General features: G+C 49.2%; 1 protein-coding gene across 1 annotated transcript; it reads left to right on the plus strand.

The window, feature by feature from the left end:
- Window positions 1–572: 572 nt before the first annotated feature.
- Window positions 573–12,909, plus strand: PCDH12 (protocadherin 12). Its single transcript, XM_067305089.1, has 4 exons — window positions 573–3,425; window positions 4,152–4,246; window positions 6,450–6,601; window positions 12,074–12,909. Exons 1-4 carry the CDS (start codon window positions 573–575, stop codon window positions 12,436–12,438), a joined length of 3,465 nt encoding a protein of 1,154 aa, XP_067161190.1. The 3' UTR covers window positions 12,439–12,909.
- Window positions 12,910–15,768: the final 2,859 nt, after the last annotated feature.

Here is a 15,768-nt window from a genome sequence, read left to right on the forward strand (position 1 = left end):
ACTTTCTGCAAGAGTTGCAGGTTCTGTAAAAATGCATTTTGCAGGTCACATCAGACTGTTGTGATGGTTCCTTTAGGTTCAAAATCAAGGGCATTTCCATACCTTTCTTGGAGCTGGGAAGCATGACGCTCCACAAGCCCCCACCCCCGGGACAGCATTGTAGCAAGGCCCCGGTCCTCCCTTTTCCTGTAGGTGGGGTTTCCATAGGAAACACCAGCTCGTCCACCTCCCAGCCCTGGCCAGCGGCCAGCCGGACGCAGCGCTCCCTGACTGAAGCTGCTCTGGTGGCAGTCCTCTTTTCCTCCGGTGCCGAGGCATTTCAGCGCAGCAATCACCGGCATCTTCTGCCTGTCCTCCGGCGATGGTAGGGAAGGGGAGAACTGCTACTCAACACAGCTGGACTTGGGATTTCTGTTCCTTTCCAATTGGTAACATGTGCCTATGGGATTTGGAAATGGGAGAGGATGCAAAGGATTTGCAAATACTGTAAACTTTGTTTGGGTATGCAGAGATACATGGACACATCCGCTGTACTGGGACAGAGCGGCAGTGCGGTTGGCTTTCTCAGAAGCATGCTTTTGCTGTGCCACTTGACTCTTCAGATCCCAGCCTTGTGGTGGTACCTTTTTCTCTCTGTGGATGCCCAGGAGGTGGCCATGTTCACAGTGCAATACAAAGTGTTTGAAGAAGTACCGAATGGAACGGTAATAGGAAAATTATCAGAGCATTTTGATTGGGGTGGGGGAAGTAAAACAGTGGAAACCTTCCAACTGATGCAGTTCCCAAGGAGGTTCCCGCTCCGGGTGGGAAGTGGGGATGGCTTGCTCAGCACTGCAGGACGGGTGGACAGGGAACAGCTCTGCAGGCATAACGATCCATGCTTGGTCTCTTTCGATGTGCTGACTGCCCAAAATTTGGCTCTAATCCATGTGGAGATACAAGTATTAGATATCAATGATAATGGCCCTCAATTTCCAACACCTGAACTGGAGCTGGAGATTTCAGAGAGTGCGTCTTTACAGACGCGGATCCCGCTGGATCGAGCCTTGGATCTGGACACTGGCCACAATGCGCTCTGCTCCTACTCGCTGTCTCCTAGCGAACACTTTGCTCTGGAGGTTGTCTCGGGCTCTGATGGAACAAAACATGCGGAGCTTGTTGTTGTTAAAGAAGTAGACCGAGAGCTGCACTCTTCTTTCGATCTAATATTGACAGCTGTTGATCATGGAGAACCGCCAAAATCAGGTACCACTCTAATTAAAGTCATAGTTCTCGACTCCAATGATAACAGCCCTGTCTTTGCAGAGAGCTCTTTGACAGTAGAGATTTGGGAAGATGCTCCGCCTGGGACTCTCCTCATAACAGTCACAGCCACAGACCCTGACCAGGGTCCCAATGGAGAAATAGAGTACTGCCTCAGCAAGCATGCTCCCCTGGAGGTGCTGAGCACCTTCAGCATCGATGCCCAGACCGGCAGCGTTGTCCTGAAGCACCCCCTGGACTATGAGGAAATCCACACCTATGAACTGGATGTACAGGCCAGAGATCTGGGTGCCAATCCCATCCCAGCGCACTGCAAGATCCTCATCAAAGTGCTGGATGTCAACGACAATGCCCCCGATGTTCACATCACCTGGGCTGCCCGAGTGCCCGTGCTCTCCGAGGCCCTTCCCAAAGACAGCTTTGTGGCTCTGGTGACTGCCAGTGACCCTGATTCAGGAAACAATGGACAAGTGCATTGCTCTCTTAGTCACGGATATGAACACTTCAGGCTGAAAAGGACCACCAGCCACAGTTACGTGCTGATGACCAACGCCACCCTGGACAGGGAGCTCTGTGCTGAATACAACCTGACCTTGCTGGTGCAAGACCAGGGCAATCTCTCCTTAGCTGTGCTCAAGTACCTCACTATTTGTATCAGTGATGTTAACGACAACGCCCCCAAATTTGAAAAGGGTACCTATGATACTGCCATTGCTGAGAATGGTCGATCACCTTCTTACTTGATTACCGTCAGTGCCAACGATCCTGACTTAGATTTCAATGGAAAAATCACCTACAGCATCCAGGATTCCTTTGTTTCAGGTCTGGTCTCTATTGACCCCAGCACTGGGGATATTTTCGCCCTCCGAGCTTTTGATCACGAGCATATGAGCAGCCTCGAGTTCTTGGTGACAGCAGAAGACGGCGGTCACCCCAGACTCATGTCAAACGCCTCTGTGAGGTTGGCTGTGCTTGACGAGAATGACAATGCCCCCGTCATCACCGAGCCGGAGCTGGTGGGAGGTGCAGCAACGATTTCCGTTCTCATCAGCCTGGAGACGGGGTGCTTCTGCACAGTCCCTGGGAACTGGAGCACCCCTGGGGCAGCACCTGTCAACGTGACATGCATGTCCTGCTCGGACGCTCCCTTGCTCTTCACCATCGCAGCCAGGGACCTGGACTCTGGCCTGAATGGGGCTCTCCAGTATGCCATTGTGGGTGGGAACGATGCCAGACTTTTTGTCCTCGATCCGCTCTCAGGACAGGTGTTCCTCAACTCCAGCAATGCCAGTAGTCTGGCCGGGAGTGAGAGGGAGCTGGCAATACAGGTGAGTGATGGAGGAGACGTGCCCCTGCACACCCAGGCCTGTGTGCGGTTAGTTTTCAGAAATCATGGTGCTTTCTCCAAAACTTCAGCCCAGGAGTCTCAGAGGCTGAGCCCGTCAGTGGTCACTGTTATCTGCCTGGCTGCTCTCTTGGGCATGTTCCTTCTTATTCTGGTTTTAATTGTGTCTTTGTGCAAAAAAGAGAAGAAGGACAGCATGGCCTACAACTGCAGGGAGGCAGAGGATGCCTACAGGCAGCAGCAGCTCAAGAAGCCGCACAGGCAGATTCAGAAGACGGACATACACCTAGTCCCGGTGCTCAGGAGCAGGTCGGATGGGCCCAGAGAGGCCGAGCTCCTGCGTCCCTGCGAGGAGGCTCTGCTAAGTGAGGGTGCCATGGACCCCGAGCGCAGGGGCTCCTTGCAGGCTCCTTTCCACCTGACCCCCACTCTCTATCGGACCCTGAGAAACCAGAGGAACCAAAGAGACTCGGGTGAGCAGCAGGATGCTTTTAACCTCACTCTAATGCAGCGCCGGCCCTGCCAGCCTCACAGACTGAAAAATTCAGCCAAAGAGCCCGCAAGCCCTCCAGATGCGCTGCCTCATTGCAAGAGCTTGGTGAAGCCACAGCTGAGGCCGGTGGGAGACCCCTTGCTGCCACCGAACCAGCCTGCAGGCATTGCTTTGAAGGGACGGAGCGGTGCCGAGGCAGACGGGGTGCCTGGCGAGGCCCAGCCCCACCAGCACATCCTCAGGAGCCTGGTTCGGCTCTCGCTGGTGGCGCTTGCAGAGCAGAGCCCCACGGGAGAATTTGCCATGGAGTCGCCCCCAGTCCAGGTAGGAGCTGCCCCGCGGGTTGCTGGAGGTGGGAAAACCCCCAAATCCTGCCTCATCAGGTTCTAACAGAGCACTAGAACAGGTTGCCCAGAGAGGTTGTGGAGTCTCCATCCTTGGAGATATTCAAAAGCTATCTGGACAGGTTCCTGGGCAAGGTGCTTTAGGTGACCCTACTTGAGCAGGAGGGTTGGACTAGATGATCTCCAGAGGTCCCTTCCAACCTCAACCATTCTGTGATTGTTTGATTTTTGTGCACCCTGGGGTTGTGGGAATGCACCTTGAAGGCAAAAATTAACCTGGTGGTGTGCGATGTGGTCTCTTTCCCAGGCCCTGGGCAGATACAGTTTGGGTTGGATGAATGGCCTCCCTGCCATGGGAATGGTCTCCGGACACCTGCCAGGACATCCTGGGAGCAGGGATGGAGAGTGGCCGTCACACAGAGACAGGGATGGTCTTGGGTTAGCTTCTCCCAACCAAGGGGAAAGGGTGCGTGCTGGGAGGGCATGACATGCTGAAACAGCACCATGGATGAAGGGGAAGTGCTGGGGCCAGGTGGGCTGCTTGATCTCTTGTTTTTCCACCTCAAAACCTCCAAGTGGGGATGCCTAACCATCTGCAAAAGGAGGAAACGCTATAAAAAGGCAGTGCAGTTTAGAGGGGACATCCTGGCAGGAAGCATCTTGAATGGTGATTGCATGGGCTCAATAGGCTTTTCCTGTCTTACAGCAAATCTCTCAGCTGCTGTCCCTGCTGCACCAGGGCCAGTTCCAGCCCAAAACGAATCACAGGGGAAACAAATACACGGCCAAGAACGGCAGCAGGTAAGGTTTGCTCTCAGCCCATTCCCTCTCTCACACACTGTCCCTTAGTGTCTCTGCCTGCTTCTTCTTCAACCTTGCTGGCCCCAAAGGCCTCCAGAGCAAGAGACACCAGCTTGTCCCCACTTTCCCTGGCCTGAGCCTTGGAAAGTGGCTGGTCAGGGAAGTACATAGTCATGTACCTGGCACAGAAGCCACTGCTGGCAGGTCCTCCCTGCGGAAGATGACGGCTCCTCTGGTCCCATGTCCATGCTGACACAGCTATGCAGCTCACTGCTCGGGCTGCGCTTCATCTCCTCCCTGCGGCACCTTCGTCTCCCAGCTTCTTCGTATCCGTCTGAGCTTCCCCTGCTGCCAGGAACCATCTGCTTGCCTTTGCTGGGGAAAGAAACAGTGTGTTCAAATGCAGGGAAACAGCGCATTGATGAGCACGCTGAGCCACAGCGTTGGAGGCAGCATGCACAAGGACAAGCTTTCGCACTGCTCTGACTTGCTCTGGGTACTTTCTTAGAGATGTCATTGCCTGTTGACATGAATTAAGTGCATCTGTCCCTCTGCCAGGAGGGCAGAGAGGAGGGCAGAGATGAGAAGGACTTGAGATATCCCAGCTGTGTGTTGAAGACATCCCCAGAGAGAGAGGAATTTTAAAGTGGTCCCGTTAAATTGTGGTGTTTACATGTCTGGGTGAATGCTCCTGGTGACGGAGGGAGGCGTCTTCCTCTGTGCCCCCGCTGCCACCAGCTTGCTGATGATGAAGGGGTGAATGGCAGTGCTCAGGGAAGCTGCGGGGCTGACGAGGCCACCAGCAGGCGTGTTGGAGAGGGTCTGCACTGCTCAGGAGTAGGAGCCCAAGGTGGGAGCCAGCCCTCCTCCAGGGCAGCTGGCTTCATGCATGGCTGCAAGCATGCAAGGTGTCAGCCTGACCCTAGGGCTCCGGAGAGGCCAGGACACCACGGGCTATGGGCCCAGGAGGGGAAATCAAGCAGGAGGGAACAGCAAGCAGGGCCTTATCACTGCCTTACTGTGTCCTCCTCATCTGCCAAGATAGGAAAGAGGGGAAAGGACTCGGTTAAGGAAAAACCAGCAGGTAGACACAGTTTTCTCCACCATTCTCATCATCATCTCCCCCTGCCCAAACTACCTCTCCTTCCACCTGCTCTGTGCCCCACTGCACTTGCCACTAAGGCCTTGCCGTCCCCCCTCCGGGGACAAGAGGGTGTAAGCTGCAGGGAGGCGAGCTGCGGGGCCCTGCTGTGCTGCCGAAGGACTGCGAGAAGCCCGGCTCTGCTCCGTCTCCTGACGAGCAGGCGGGAACCTGGCCCAGCACAGCGTAGACACCGCCACCAGCACAGGAGCTGCGAGAGTCTCGCTGCCCAGGGGCCTGGCATTAGTTTCTCCTTGTCTGGAGACTGGTGCCTTCAGGTTTGCAAATAGTCTCTGCTTGAAGGCATGTGTGTTAGAAAGTGGGTGAGATCCAGCGCTGGAGATGCTGGCGCAAGACTAGGCTGAGATGCTCTGTGCACAAGTAGCTCCTCTGGATTCTCCAGGAAGAGCCAACAGCTCCCTGTTGGTTCAGGCAGTGTTTCACTGCAAAAGGAAAAACTGTCTCTAGCAAGAAATGTGGGGAAGCCCCGCATCTAGCCCAGCACCCAGCCAGAGCCCATTTTTCAGAGGGCTCATGTCACTGCAGTGCCCAGTGCTTTGGTTTACATGAATATTAAAAGAATTAATGACTTGGTGGGAACTAAAATGATGGCAAAAGTGGTGATTCGGAAAACCTCTGCAAGCTTCCCCAGCTCCTGAGGGCTCCTCTTAGCTGACTCATCTGGGAGGCCGTTTGCAGACGGATGGGGCACAAGGAGCCCGCAGGTTGCTGTGTTGGAGGGCTGGAGCTGAGCCTGCCCCTTGGGAATCGAGGGAGCAGCGTGCAGGGGAATGGTGAGGCGCTCCAGGATCTTGAACCTACTTTTGATATGACAGAAAAATCACATCCCATTAGCAAGCTCTGTATCCAAAACTGGGGAAAATCCCCTGAGTGAATGTAACAGAATTTGACTAGTTAGCCTCTAAAAGCACCCAAGGTTTGTGTCATTCTGTGGAGGATAAAGACAGCCACCGTCATAATAATAGACCAGGTAGGGACGAGGCAGACTGGTGCTGGTGGTTCAGGTGCGATTTCGGTGTTTTGCCCTTGGCCTCCCTGCAGGGCTGCGGGGCTGGACACCGACTGCCTGAGTACGAAGGACAGTGGCCATGGAGAGAGCGAGGCAGAAGACCGCGATTCAGAGAACGGGTTTGATCTTTCCATGCAGCAGCTGGTGGGAGAAGAACTTGAGACCCTTCTGGACCCGCAGGCAGGTGAGGCTGTCTTGCTGCGTTTGATACGCACTGGGGCCCTTCTGGTGGGCAGGCTGGGACTGGCGGTGGGCTCTGGCAGCGGGATCTCCTTGCATACCACACTAGCCCCATGTAGAAGATGAAATTGGCAGGCCTGGGGCAGGCCCAAGGACGTCTAGCCTCGTTGGGTGGGTCTGACAGTGGCACACGCTTGGCATGGCATGTGAGAACGGGCCAGCCTAGGATACTGGTCCCAAGTAAGCTACAGTGAAGGGGCTTGCTGAGCTTTACATTGGATTTTTCATGTGCTTAATTACCCTTGGTAGAAACTCCATGGATTTGACTCCTCTGTTATTGAGCTTATTCGTAAAACTGGCCTCCTTGTCACTGTAGCAGCGAATCCCAGTTTATGTACCACACGAAAGCACCACTTCCCGTGGTGATGTGAGCCCGTTCCTTTCATGCCTCCTAGTCCTTGCAGTATGAGACAGGTGAAGAGTTGCGCTGCTAGCCCTTGGCAAGCCCCTCACAGCCTTATAGACCCCTTGATCCCCATCAGCCAGCGCTTTTCCACCATGCCAAAGTGGTCCAGTCTAGTCTCCTGTTATCATCCTTGTTATTTTCTACATTTTTTTCTAGTTTTAATATATTTTTATTGAGATGTGGTGACTGGAACTATGCACAGTTTTTAAGATACACTTACACCGGTGGTATAAGGAAGTTTTCCGGTTTGTTTTTCATTCCTTTCCTGCCCAAGCTCCAAACTGAGCTCTGTCATTAGAACGGTTCATGGCAGCTCCAAAACCCCTCCTCTGCGTGGTGGGAGAGTCATCAATACGTGGTGTTCTCCATGTCAATCGTTCCACAGCTATTGACATAGAAAGCCACTAGTCATTTTTTTCCTGAAGTCACTCAGTATCATCAGGTCCTTCAGCAACTCCCTGCAGTCAGTTTGGCTTTTACCTCTTTGAGTATTTTAGTAGAATCAACACTAATGCCATCCACTTTTCTACATTGTTTACTACTATGTTGAATAGCACAGGTCTCTCATATTCTGGTGAGATTCCACTAATGATCTCTCTTTTTGGGGTAGATAGATTATTTATTCCTACCCTGCTTTCCTAGCTTTTAACACGTATTAGTCCCTGCCAGAGACTTGCTGTTAATTCTGGGGCAGCCTGGGTCCTTTGAGAGTCTGTCTTGGTGCTCTTCTGGAAGCCCAAGTGCACCAGGACTCTTTGTCTGCCTCCTTCAAAGACTCCAAAAATCTGCAAAACAGAATTGCTCAGCCTGCAAATGTCCTGTCAGTTCTTGTCTACATAGCAGGTATTCATCTATCTACTGAGTCTCAGATATAATGATTTCTGTGAATTTGCCCAGACTAGATCCACCTTTATGCACTTAAAAACTCGTCACAATTTCTACCTTCTGTCCCTCTGATACAATATTCATTTTAAGCAGGAGTTAACGAACAACAGTTAATAAATGAAGCAATTTCATATTTGAGTTCCTTTAGCACTCTTGGGTGAATACCATCTGGGCCTGACATTTTCTACATGTTCATTTTATTGATTTGTTCTAAAATCTCTTCTACTGGCATTTCAATTTGAAGGAGTTAGTCTGACTCATGTCCTGTAGCAAAAATTTCATTGCGGAGCCTCTGCACTCCTTCATAGCAAGCAGAAGCACGAAGAATTCATTTAGGTTTTCTGCTGTGGCCGTACCTTCTTTGAATGATCCTTTTACACCCCAGTCAGCTCTTGCTCCTACTGAACAACATACTGTCCACATCCACTGCTTTGAAAAAAGGGTATTAGCAGCCTTTGGTGAGCTGTTCTTCAGAAGTGTTTTTGGCCTGCCTTATCATGCTTTTATGCTCAGCGTGCAAGTCTGCATTTCGAATATTCTCCGTACCACCTGGAAGTAGGCTTTTAGCACCCAGTGAAGTAAATGGGGGAGCGAGTGCAGTAAATTCCACTTTAACTCCAGACTTGAGGGTTTTCTGTGCTCTCGTTTAGTGGGGGGGAGAACCATGCTGGTTTAGTCTCTTTGCCTTCCTGCCCTTCTAATAAGGAGCAAGTGAAAGAAAGGCTGGGTGAAATGAGAGCAAAGTTACTGTGGGGAAGATGAACTGAGAAAGACCGAGTGGAAAAGCTACCTGGACAGGCCTTCAATCCAGCTTAGCTGTCTATACCAGGCTATGGCATGTGGTCCTAGGGTCAGGCTGCTTTCTACTTCTGAAGACAAATTAGGATCCATCTGGTGTTCAGGCAGCACCTTCTCTGTCCATCTCTGGCTGCCAGCATGCCAGCAGGGGAGAGTATCCGTGTTTTCCTCCTGCCCCGTGCAGCCACGAGCTTCCCCAGCTCCACGTGCTCGCCTGAGGGCCTAGACCACTGACTTCACAGGGGCTCTCACGCGCCAGGACACCCTTGCCAAGCATCAGAACGCTCCCTGGTTTGCACGTTTCTTCTAATGCTTAATGATGGTGCAGAGGAGCTGCACCACAGTGTCAGCAGAGAGCACCAGGAGAGGCATTAGGTGACAGCCTCCCATTTTGTGGGCACAGTCGGAGCTGCCAGCCTCCTCAGATTTAAAGATCTTCAGCAAAGAGCAGGCTGCCCAACTCCAGTCTACGGCTGTACTGAGGTGCTGACATTTGCCAGTCCCAGTAAGGCCCTGGTGGACCTACTCAACAAAGAAAGCTGTCCAGATCCAGTCCTACCCAGTCAGGCAGCATCTGATACGACCCCAGCTAGCAGATCCATGCTACAGACAGACATATCCATGTCTTCCCTGCTGTTTGGATGCAATGGGAAAAACCTTATACTAAATTATTCAGATTTTGCAGTAAGCACCAAAAGCGTGTGTTGAGACTATGTTAGTTTGGTTTCCTGCCCCTGCAGCAGTGCTGGACATGACAAATAAGACCAAGTTAGCTTTCTGTGATGAAAAATAATTTTATCCATGAGCCCAAACCTTCCCACAAAGGCAACACACCACAGAGCTCCTGGACTCCTTCCTCCTCTCCCAAACACAAACAGAGAAGTGGACTTGCATCCTGAGTTAGGGAGGAAGGAAGCATTGCTTGGGCTCAAAAGTATCATAACAGCTGGCTGAGGCTGTCTGGGCCTTTGTGTTATTCACAGTGGGGGGAAAACTGAGTGAATAATCTGCCCTAGCCTGCGACTTGTTTGCTTATACTATAAGCATCGAGCAGCAGACTGAAATCTGAGCACTGAGGACTATGTATTAGCACCTATCCCATACCAGGGAAACACAGAGCAGTCACAGCAACAGAGAAGATACAGCTTTATTGATTATAAAAAAAACCCCAAATGCCCATTAAAATGAGGCAGTAAAGAGCTATGGGTCAAATTAAACATACCTAATTATAAGATTTCACGGTCACAGAGGCCAGGAAGATCAGCACACCAAGTCCTAGCTCTACCAAACCCAGACTACTATACTACCCCGTTTCAGAGCTGAAGTATCAAAATATTCAGAGAAGGTGTACAGTAATACTCTTGCCATTCCTGATACGCTCCTGGGCAGTTTCTCTGGAGTACTGTGTTAGCATTTAGCAAACACTGGGCGTTGTGCCTTTTCACAAGCTAAGGAGGACAGAAATGTGGATGTTTTAAAGCAAATACATGGGACTTCATCACACTTGGGCCATCTCTTAAGGGACAGCTGCTGAAAACGAAAGGCAGAAAATACCTCAATTGCAAAAAAACCCCAACCCCCAAACAAACCCTGAAAATTAAGCAACATGAAAGAAATTTGGGGCTTTAACTGAAACAAAACCTACGTAATAAATTCCCAGTCTCTCCTCACCATGCTTTCAACAGGTTTAAATACCAAACTTTCCACAATTTGGGACATAATTCTGTTTCAGAGGAAAAGGACCGATCACTTAGTAGGCTGAGGAAGTAGACTTGTCTTGGGAATTGGCCAGCTGCTGATTGAAGACCACGTGTCCCAGGCTGTGGCAGGTTATTGATTAGTCTATCTTCTGGAAGCAGCATGATTAAGTGTATGAGAATAGGGACCATCCTTTCAGAGATCACTTTATTAAAGTAAGTCAGTGAGAGCCATGTAATTATAATAATGGCACAAACTTGTCCTATCTGATTGGGACTGTCATGGTATTTGATGTTTTATTATCAGACATGAGTTACTTGTTTTGCTGCTCTCTGACTCCAGAAGCATTTCACTGACGTGGCTGTCACCTCAAACCTTCCAGCTTTTGTGCTTCTAGTGTACGCTTTGGAAATGAAGAAATGCAGGGCTAGAAGGGAGCTTCTGTGCACCACACCAGAGTCTCTTCATCAACTGCTAAGCTCTACCTTAAAAACAAGAATTCCTGTTTCCTTTCCTGCTGCCTGTTGAGGAAGCTATTCTAGGCTCATGCTGCTATGGGGTCCTTCCTTTCATTTCCAGTATGTATTTATTCATGGAGAGTTTATAATCACTTCTTCTTGTGCCAATACTATTTTGAGCATAAATATTTCCTTCGTCGGGGCTTACCTCATCAAAATAACAACAGGTTGCAATCAGATCCCCTACAAGCATTTGCTTTCTTAGGCTAAACAACCCTATCTCTTGGGGTCTCCATCTTGTAAGCTTGGACTCATTCCTGTTTTCATCTGAACAGTTTTCTTTGCAGTTCTGTCATTTCAGATCCTCTTTCCTAGGGATGGATGATCAAATTTGTATGTAATACTCCTAATCAGGTCTTGCCAGACCTAATAACAACACCATGGATGTGTTGTTGTTTTTTTATGCCACCAGGGAATACCTTGACCAACACATTTTATGATTTCATTTGCCCATTTCAGGGCAGAATCACATTAGTGGTGCATTAATGAGCCTGCAATCAACACCCACACCAGGCTCCCACTGCTCCTCATCTGTTTCCAATTGATGAACAACTACTTTATAGCTTATTTTTTTGTTACTAGTCCTCAGCCATCCAGCTGTGCATTTTATAATCCAGAATTTCATTCCACTTCTGTTATTACTGTCTTCACAATAATCCATTTCTTTTTGGTCTCAATCTACCTGTTTATCAGCAAATTCCCACTTCTAAAGTGAGCCCTGAGGAAGTCCACTAGTGACCTTTATTCTGCCTGCTACTTCCCCCCTTTGAAAGCTTTCCATTGTTGCCTCCCCTTTAGCCAGTCCTAAACCCTCACTTTCTCTGGCTTTGCTAACAATTTATTGAAGTGCCACTTGAAACTGCAATAAATGAGAAAGCAAAGTGATCCTAACAGTTATTAAAAAAAAAAAAAAAAATCACAGGAGTTTTAAATCAATTCTGTTTTTTTAAGCTGCTGGTGTGAATGACGCCACTGGTAGCTTATTGTTAGACTTGCTTACAATTACTCCTCTCACAGTTGATCTCAGTAAGTCTCCTCATTTCTCATTTTTTCCTCCGTGGTCTCCCCTGCTACATATCTCACCAACAGTTCTTGTTTTCACTCCCTCCAGAGCTGGCCCTCAAGAGGCTGACGGCTGCAGACCCAGAATGGGTGGCTCGGCTCTCCTTGCCGCTCACGAGTAGTTACAAAGACAATGTCTTCTCCCCTGATTCTCTGCATTCACCTCAGGACCAGGAAGCTGCAAGGCAGGAGAAACCAAGGACCTTTGAGACATTTGGCAAAGTTGCTGAGTCTGACTCGAGTGCCGCTGGGACAAAACTGGCCAGCACTTTCCTTTCAGAAATGAGCACCCTCTTTGAAATGATTTTATCCCAGAAGGTCCAAGTCCACAATGAAACAGGCTCAGGGCTTCTGCGGCAGCTGTCAGCACGTGGGAAGAGCCTTGGACTGGATGACAGTGCTCCTGTTCTGTAGGCAGCTTGGCAGCTGTGAGAAGGAGAGGAGAGTCAAACAGAGCTTTCTGTATTTAGGTGCACAAGTGTGTGTCATAACAGGTTCAACAGAATCATAGCAAGATCCACATCTAGACTGATCATGACAGGCATGTTTCTCCCTTTGCCAAGCCCCATCAAATTTCTCCATGACTGATTTCACCTTGTTTAGCTCTCCTCCAACTGCCTGTTCTTGCCTCCCTGTCTTTCCTATTCTTCCATCCCCATCTTTCAGTCACACTCAAGTCATAAAACAGAAGAGTCAGAGCAGGTAGATTAAGAAAGGGGGTTTGTTAGATTATCCACAAGTACAACACAATCAGATATATCCGTGTGATCATGGACTGTGCACCATGGATATTGTATTACCAGTCATGGACTTTGCAACATGCTGCAGAATTGGCCCAAAGGATGTCAGTTCTTATTTAAAATAAAAATGTTTTTTTTTCTAACACTAACATCTCTGGGACAAAGTCCAATATAACTGACATAATGATGTATCCGCAGAAAGCCTGAAATAGCAACTTAGAAAGGGGAGATCTGCATATTTTCTTACAGTGAGCATTTTGGCTTTGTGATTCTACTGCTGTGAACTCTGCTTTTTGTCAAATACCCCAAATTCAGCACTTTTGCTTTGGAATCTGTCCTATGGCTGCACTAAAGGCCCACAATTTCTTTCTCCATGCTCTCTTTTGAAGGCCCTGAATTACAGATCATATCCCTTGCCCAACAGCAGAGAGCAGATGGATAGAGTCTGTCAAGGTAATCTGGGGAAAGGGAAGCATGAAAACACTGTCTTTAAATATTCAGTCACAAGCTTCACCCATGTTTCTGTTTTCCACTTTGATCTGAATGTATGTGAGCAGTAAGACTGTTTTGGGATAACAGCACATGTGGAAAAACTAATTTACAGATATTAGTAATACAGGGGGCAGTAACAGGTGTTGTTAACCGCTGGGATCTGTGCTCACAGAGAATGGAAAGACAACAGTGGCATAAGCGTCTGGAGTAGAACTGTAGGCTTACACAGCAGTGCGTGGATGGGACTTGCATATGGGGTGAGTAGCAGAGGAGTTGTGGGAGAATGGAGACCACAGGTAAGTCCTTCTGGATCATACACATACAGGGCTCTGCTTTCCATACCACGTTTTTTGCCTTCCAACTATGACACGAAGCATCAGAACAAACTTGGGGCACGCTGGCAAAGTGGCTGGTGGCTATATAGGTGAGGGGAGAGTCATGCTATGGGAATGAGGGTGAGCCATCACCTCTGCTGCCAACAATGCATAGCACCATTGCTTGCTAATTGACCACAAAAGTCAGGCTGAAAAGGGTTCGAAAGACTGCCACAGCGCAGGGTCAGCAGTACTTTATACACACTGCTTTCTTTGCTTTGCCATCTTTGTTACCAGCACTGCACTGACTTCTCCACAGATACTGCAGTTCACAACACAGGTTTCTCCAAAGCTAATTTGCTGATGGTGGGGCCGTTGAGTCAGATGTCCGGGTCATATTTGTGGCTCTCATCTGTACTGCAGCACCACCCCACAGACATGGTCCTGAGTGTCTCAACAGTGTCCTGCCCATCTTCCTTTCCCACGTGCTTGGAGGTGACAGTGCACACACACAAGCCACAGCAGCAGAGAACCATACACATAATTTAAAGCAGAGAAAATGAGAAAGCTGCATGTCTATGTTACTCTTGGGACCAAATGGCAAAAGCAACAGAGTAAGATCCTCCCAGATGGACTCTTTAATATCCAAAATACCCACTGTTATAGCTGGAGTCTCCCGAAGTGCTTTACACGTGGGCCCATCTCTAGCTATAAACTACAGTGATGCGTTTACCCCAGTCTGCTTACACAGCCACACTGCTAACAGAAATGTCTTGGTGCTTTGTTTCACAAACAGAACAGGCTTTTGCACCAAAACAATGACAGTGAGCCAAATTCTAACTGAGATGCAGCTGTGCAAATTGTGAGGGAGGCATATCTGAGCCTAGGAGGAAATGCAGCCCTATAGGATTCTCCTGCATCTTGGGAATACACATGGAGGACAAACACACGGTACAACCTCACCTCTTCCTCTGGAGCTTTACTTTGATGTCCCCGTCAAAGGACAATCTTAACACAAAAACACACTATAATAAGCAGATTTAAAAGCAGACGAATTCCTCTCTCTTGGTTTAGTTTCCTGATTCTGCAAACTGCTTTCAGCCCCCCCACCCCTTACCCCTGTCCTGTCCTAACCAATGCGTAAGCATGCCATGGATTATCATAGAATAGGAAATCCACCCGAGGAATTTCCTGCTAATTGTATCCTGCTTGATAAAGGAAATGGCCTAAGAAAGTCTGGTCTGAGCAGCAGGAGAGACCAGACTGTAAGAACAAGTCAGAGCTTTCAGCTGTGTTGAGCCATGGCTGTGCCCCTCCCTTGCTGAATGGAGACCACAGCAAGTTCAGGATAAGGCCCCTGCCTTTGTTTTTCAGGGCCTCGTCTACACAAAGCACCAGAGCAACATGGCTAAAGGAAGTTGGACAGTTTGCACAAATGCCCTTGAACCAGTTTAAACTTGTGTGGACAAATGGCCTTTTCCGGATTCAGCTTCACTAGGGAAAAACAATATTGTCACACCAGCTGCTTGCCTCTGTCTCCCTGACAGTGGTTCCTACCCACTGGAAGCACCCCTTGTCCACTTCAGCGGAAATAAGGCTTGCTTAGCAAAGTTGTACAATATAAATTTTAAAGCAAACTTTGCTCATTGTGACTGAAAGGGACTGCGGTGCACCCATGGGAGCAGCTTACTGTCAGATCTGAAGGAATAAAAACTGCTGGCTGAAGGGCACTGACAAAGATGCAGGATGGCTGATGACATCCATTACTTTCACCAATGCAGGTGGACCCATAAGCCATATCCCACAAAACCTTTGCCCTAATAATCAGAATCCACCCTTTTGCTTGCACCTCTTGGACAAGGTTTTAAAGTAGATTAAATTGCTACAACGTCAATGTATGAAGAAACCCAGATTGTGCTGGCAGCAGAACCACTGTGGGAACAGCAAGCCCTAAAGTGAGATCAAACTGCCTGAGAAGGTGCAAACCAGACCCATCATAGAGCTAGTTGCCAACACCAGCGTATGGTGGCTCGTAAACCTCAGTGGGGGACCCATTTGCAAGACGTGCACAACTACTGGAATTATAACCCCAAATCATATCACTAGGGCATGGTGTGGGTCAGAGTAATTCTGGACAGAAGTGTAGGAGCACAGGGAGAGTCCTTGTGTTTGCAGGCAGAGGGTCGGGCTATGTGGCT

This window comes from Apteryx mantelli, chromosome 14 (assembly GCF_036417845.1).
Source record: "Apteryx mantelli isolate bAptMan1 chromosome 14, bAptMan1.hap1, whole genome shotgun sequence".
Lineage (NCBI taxonomy): Eukaryota > Metazoa > Chordata > Aves > Apterygiformes > Apterygidae > Apteryx > Apteryx mantelli.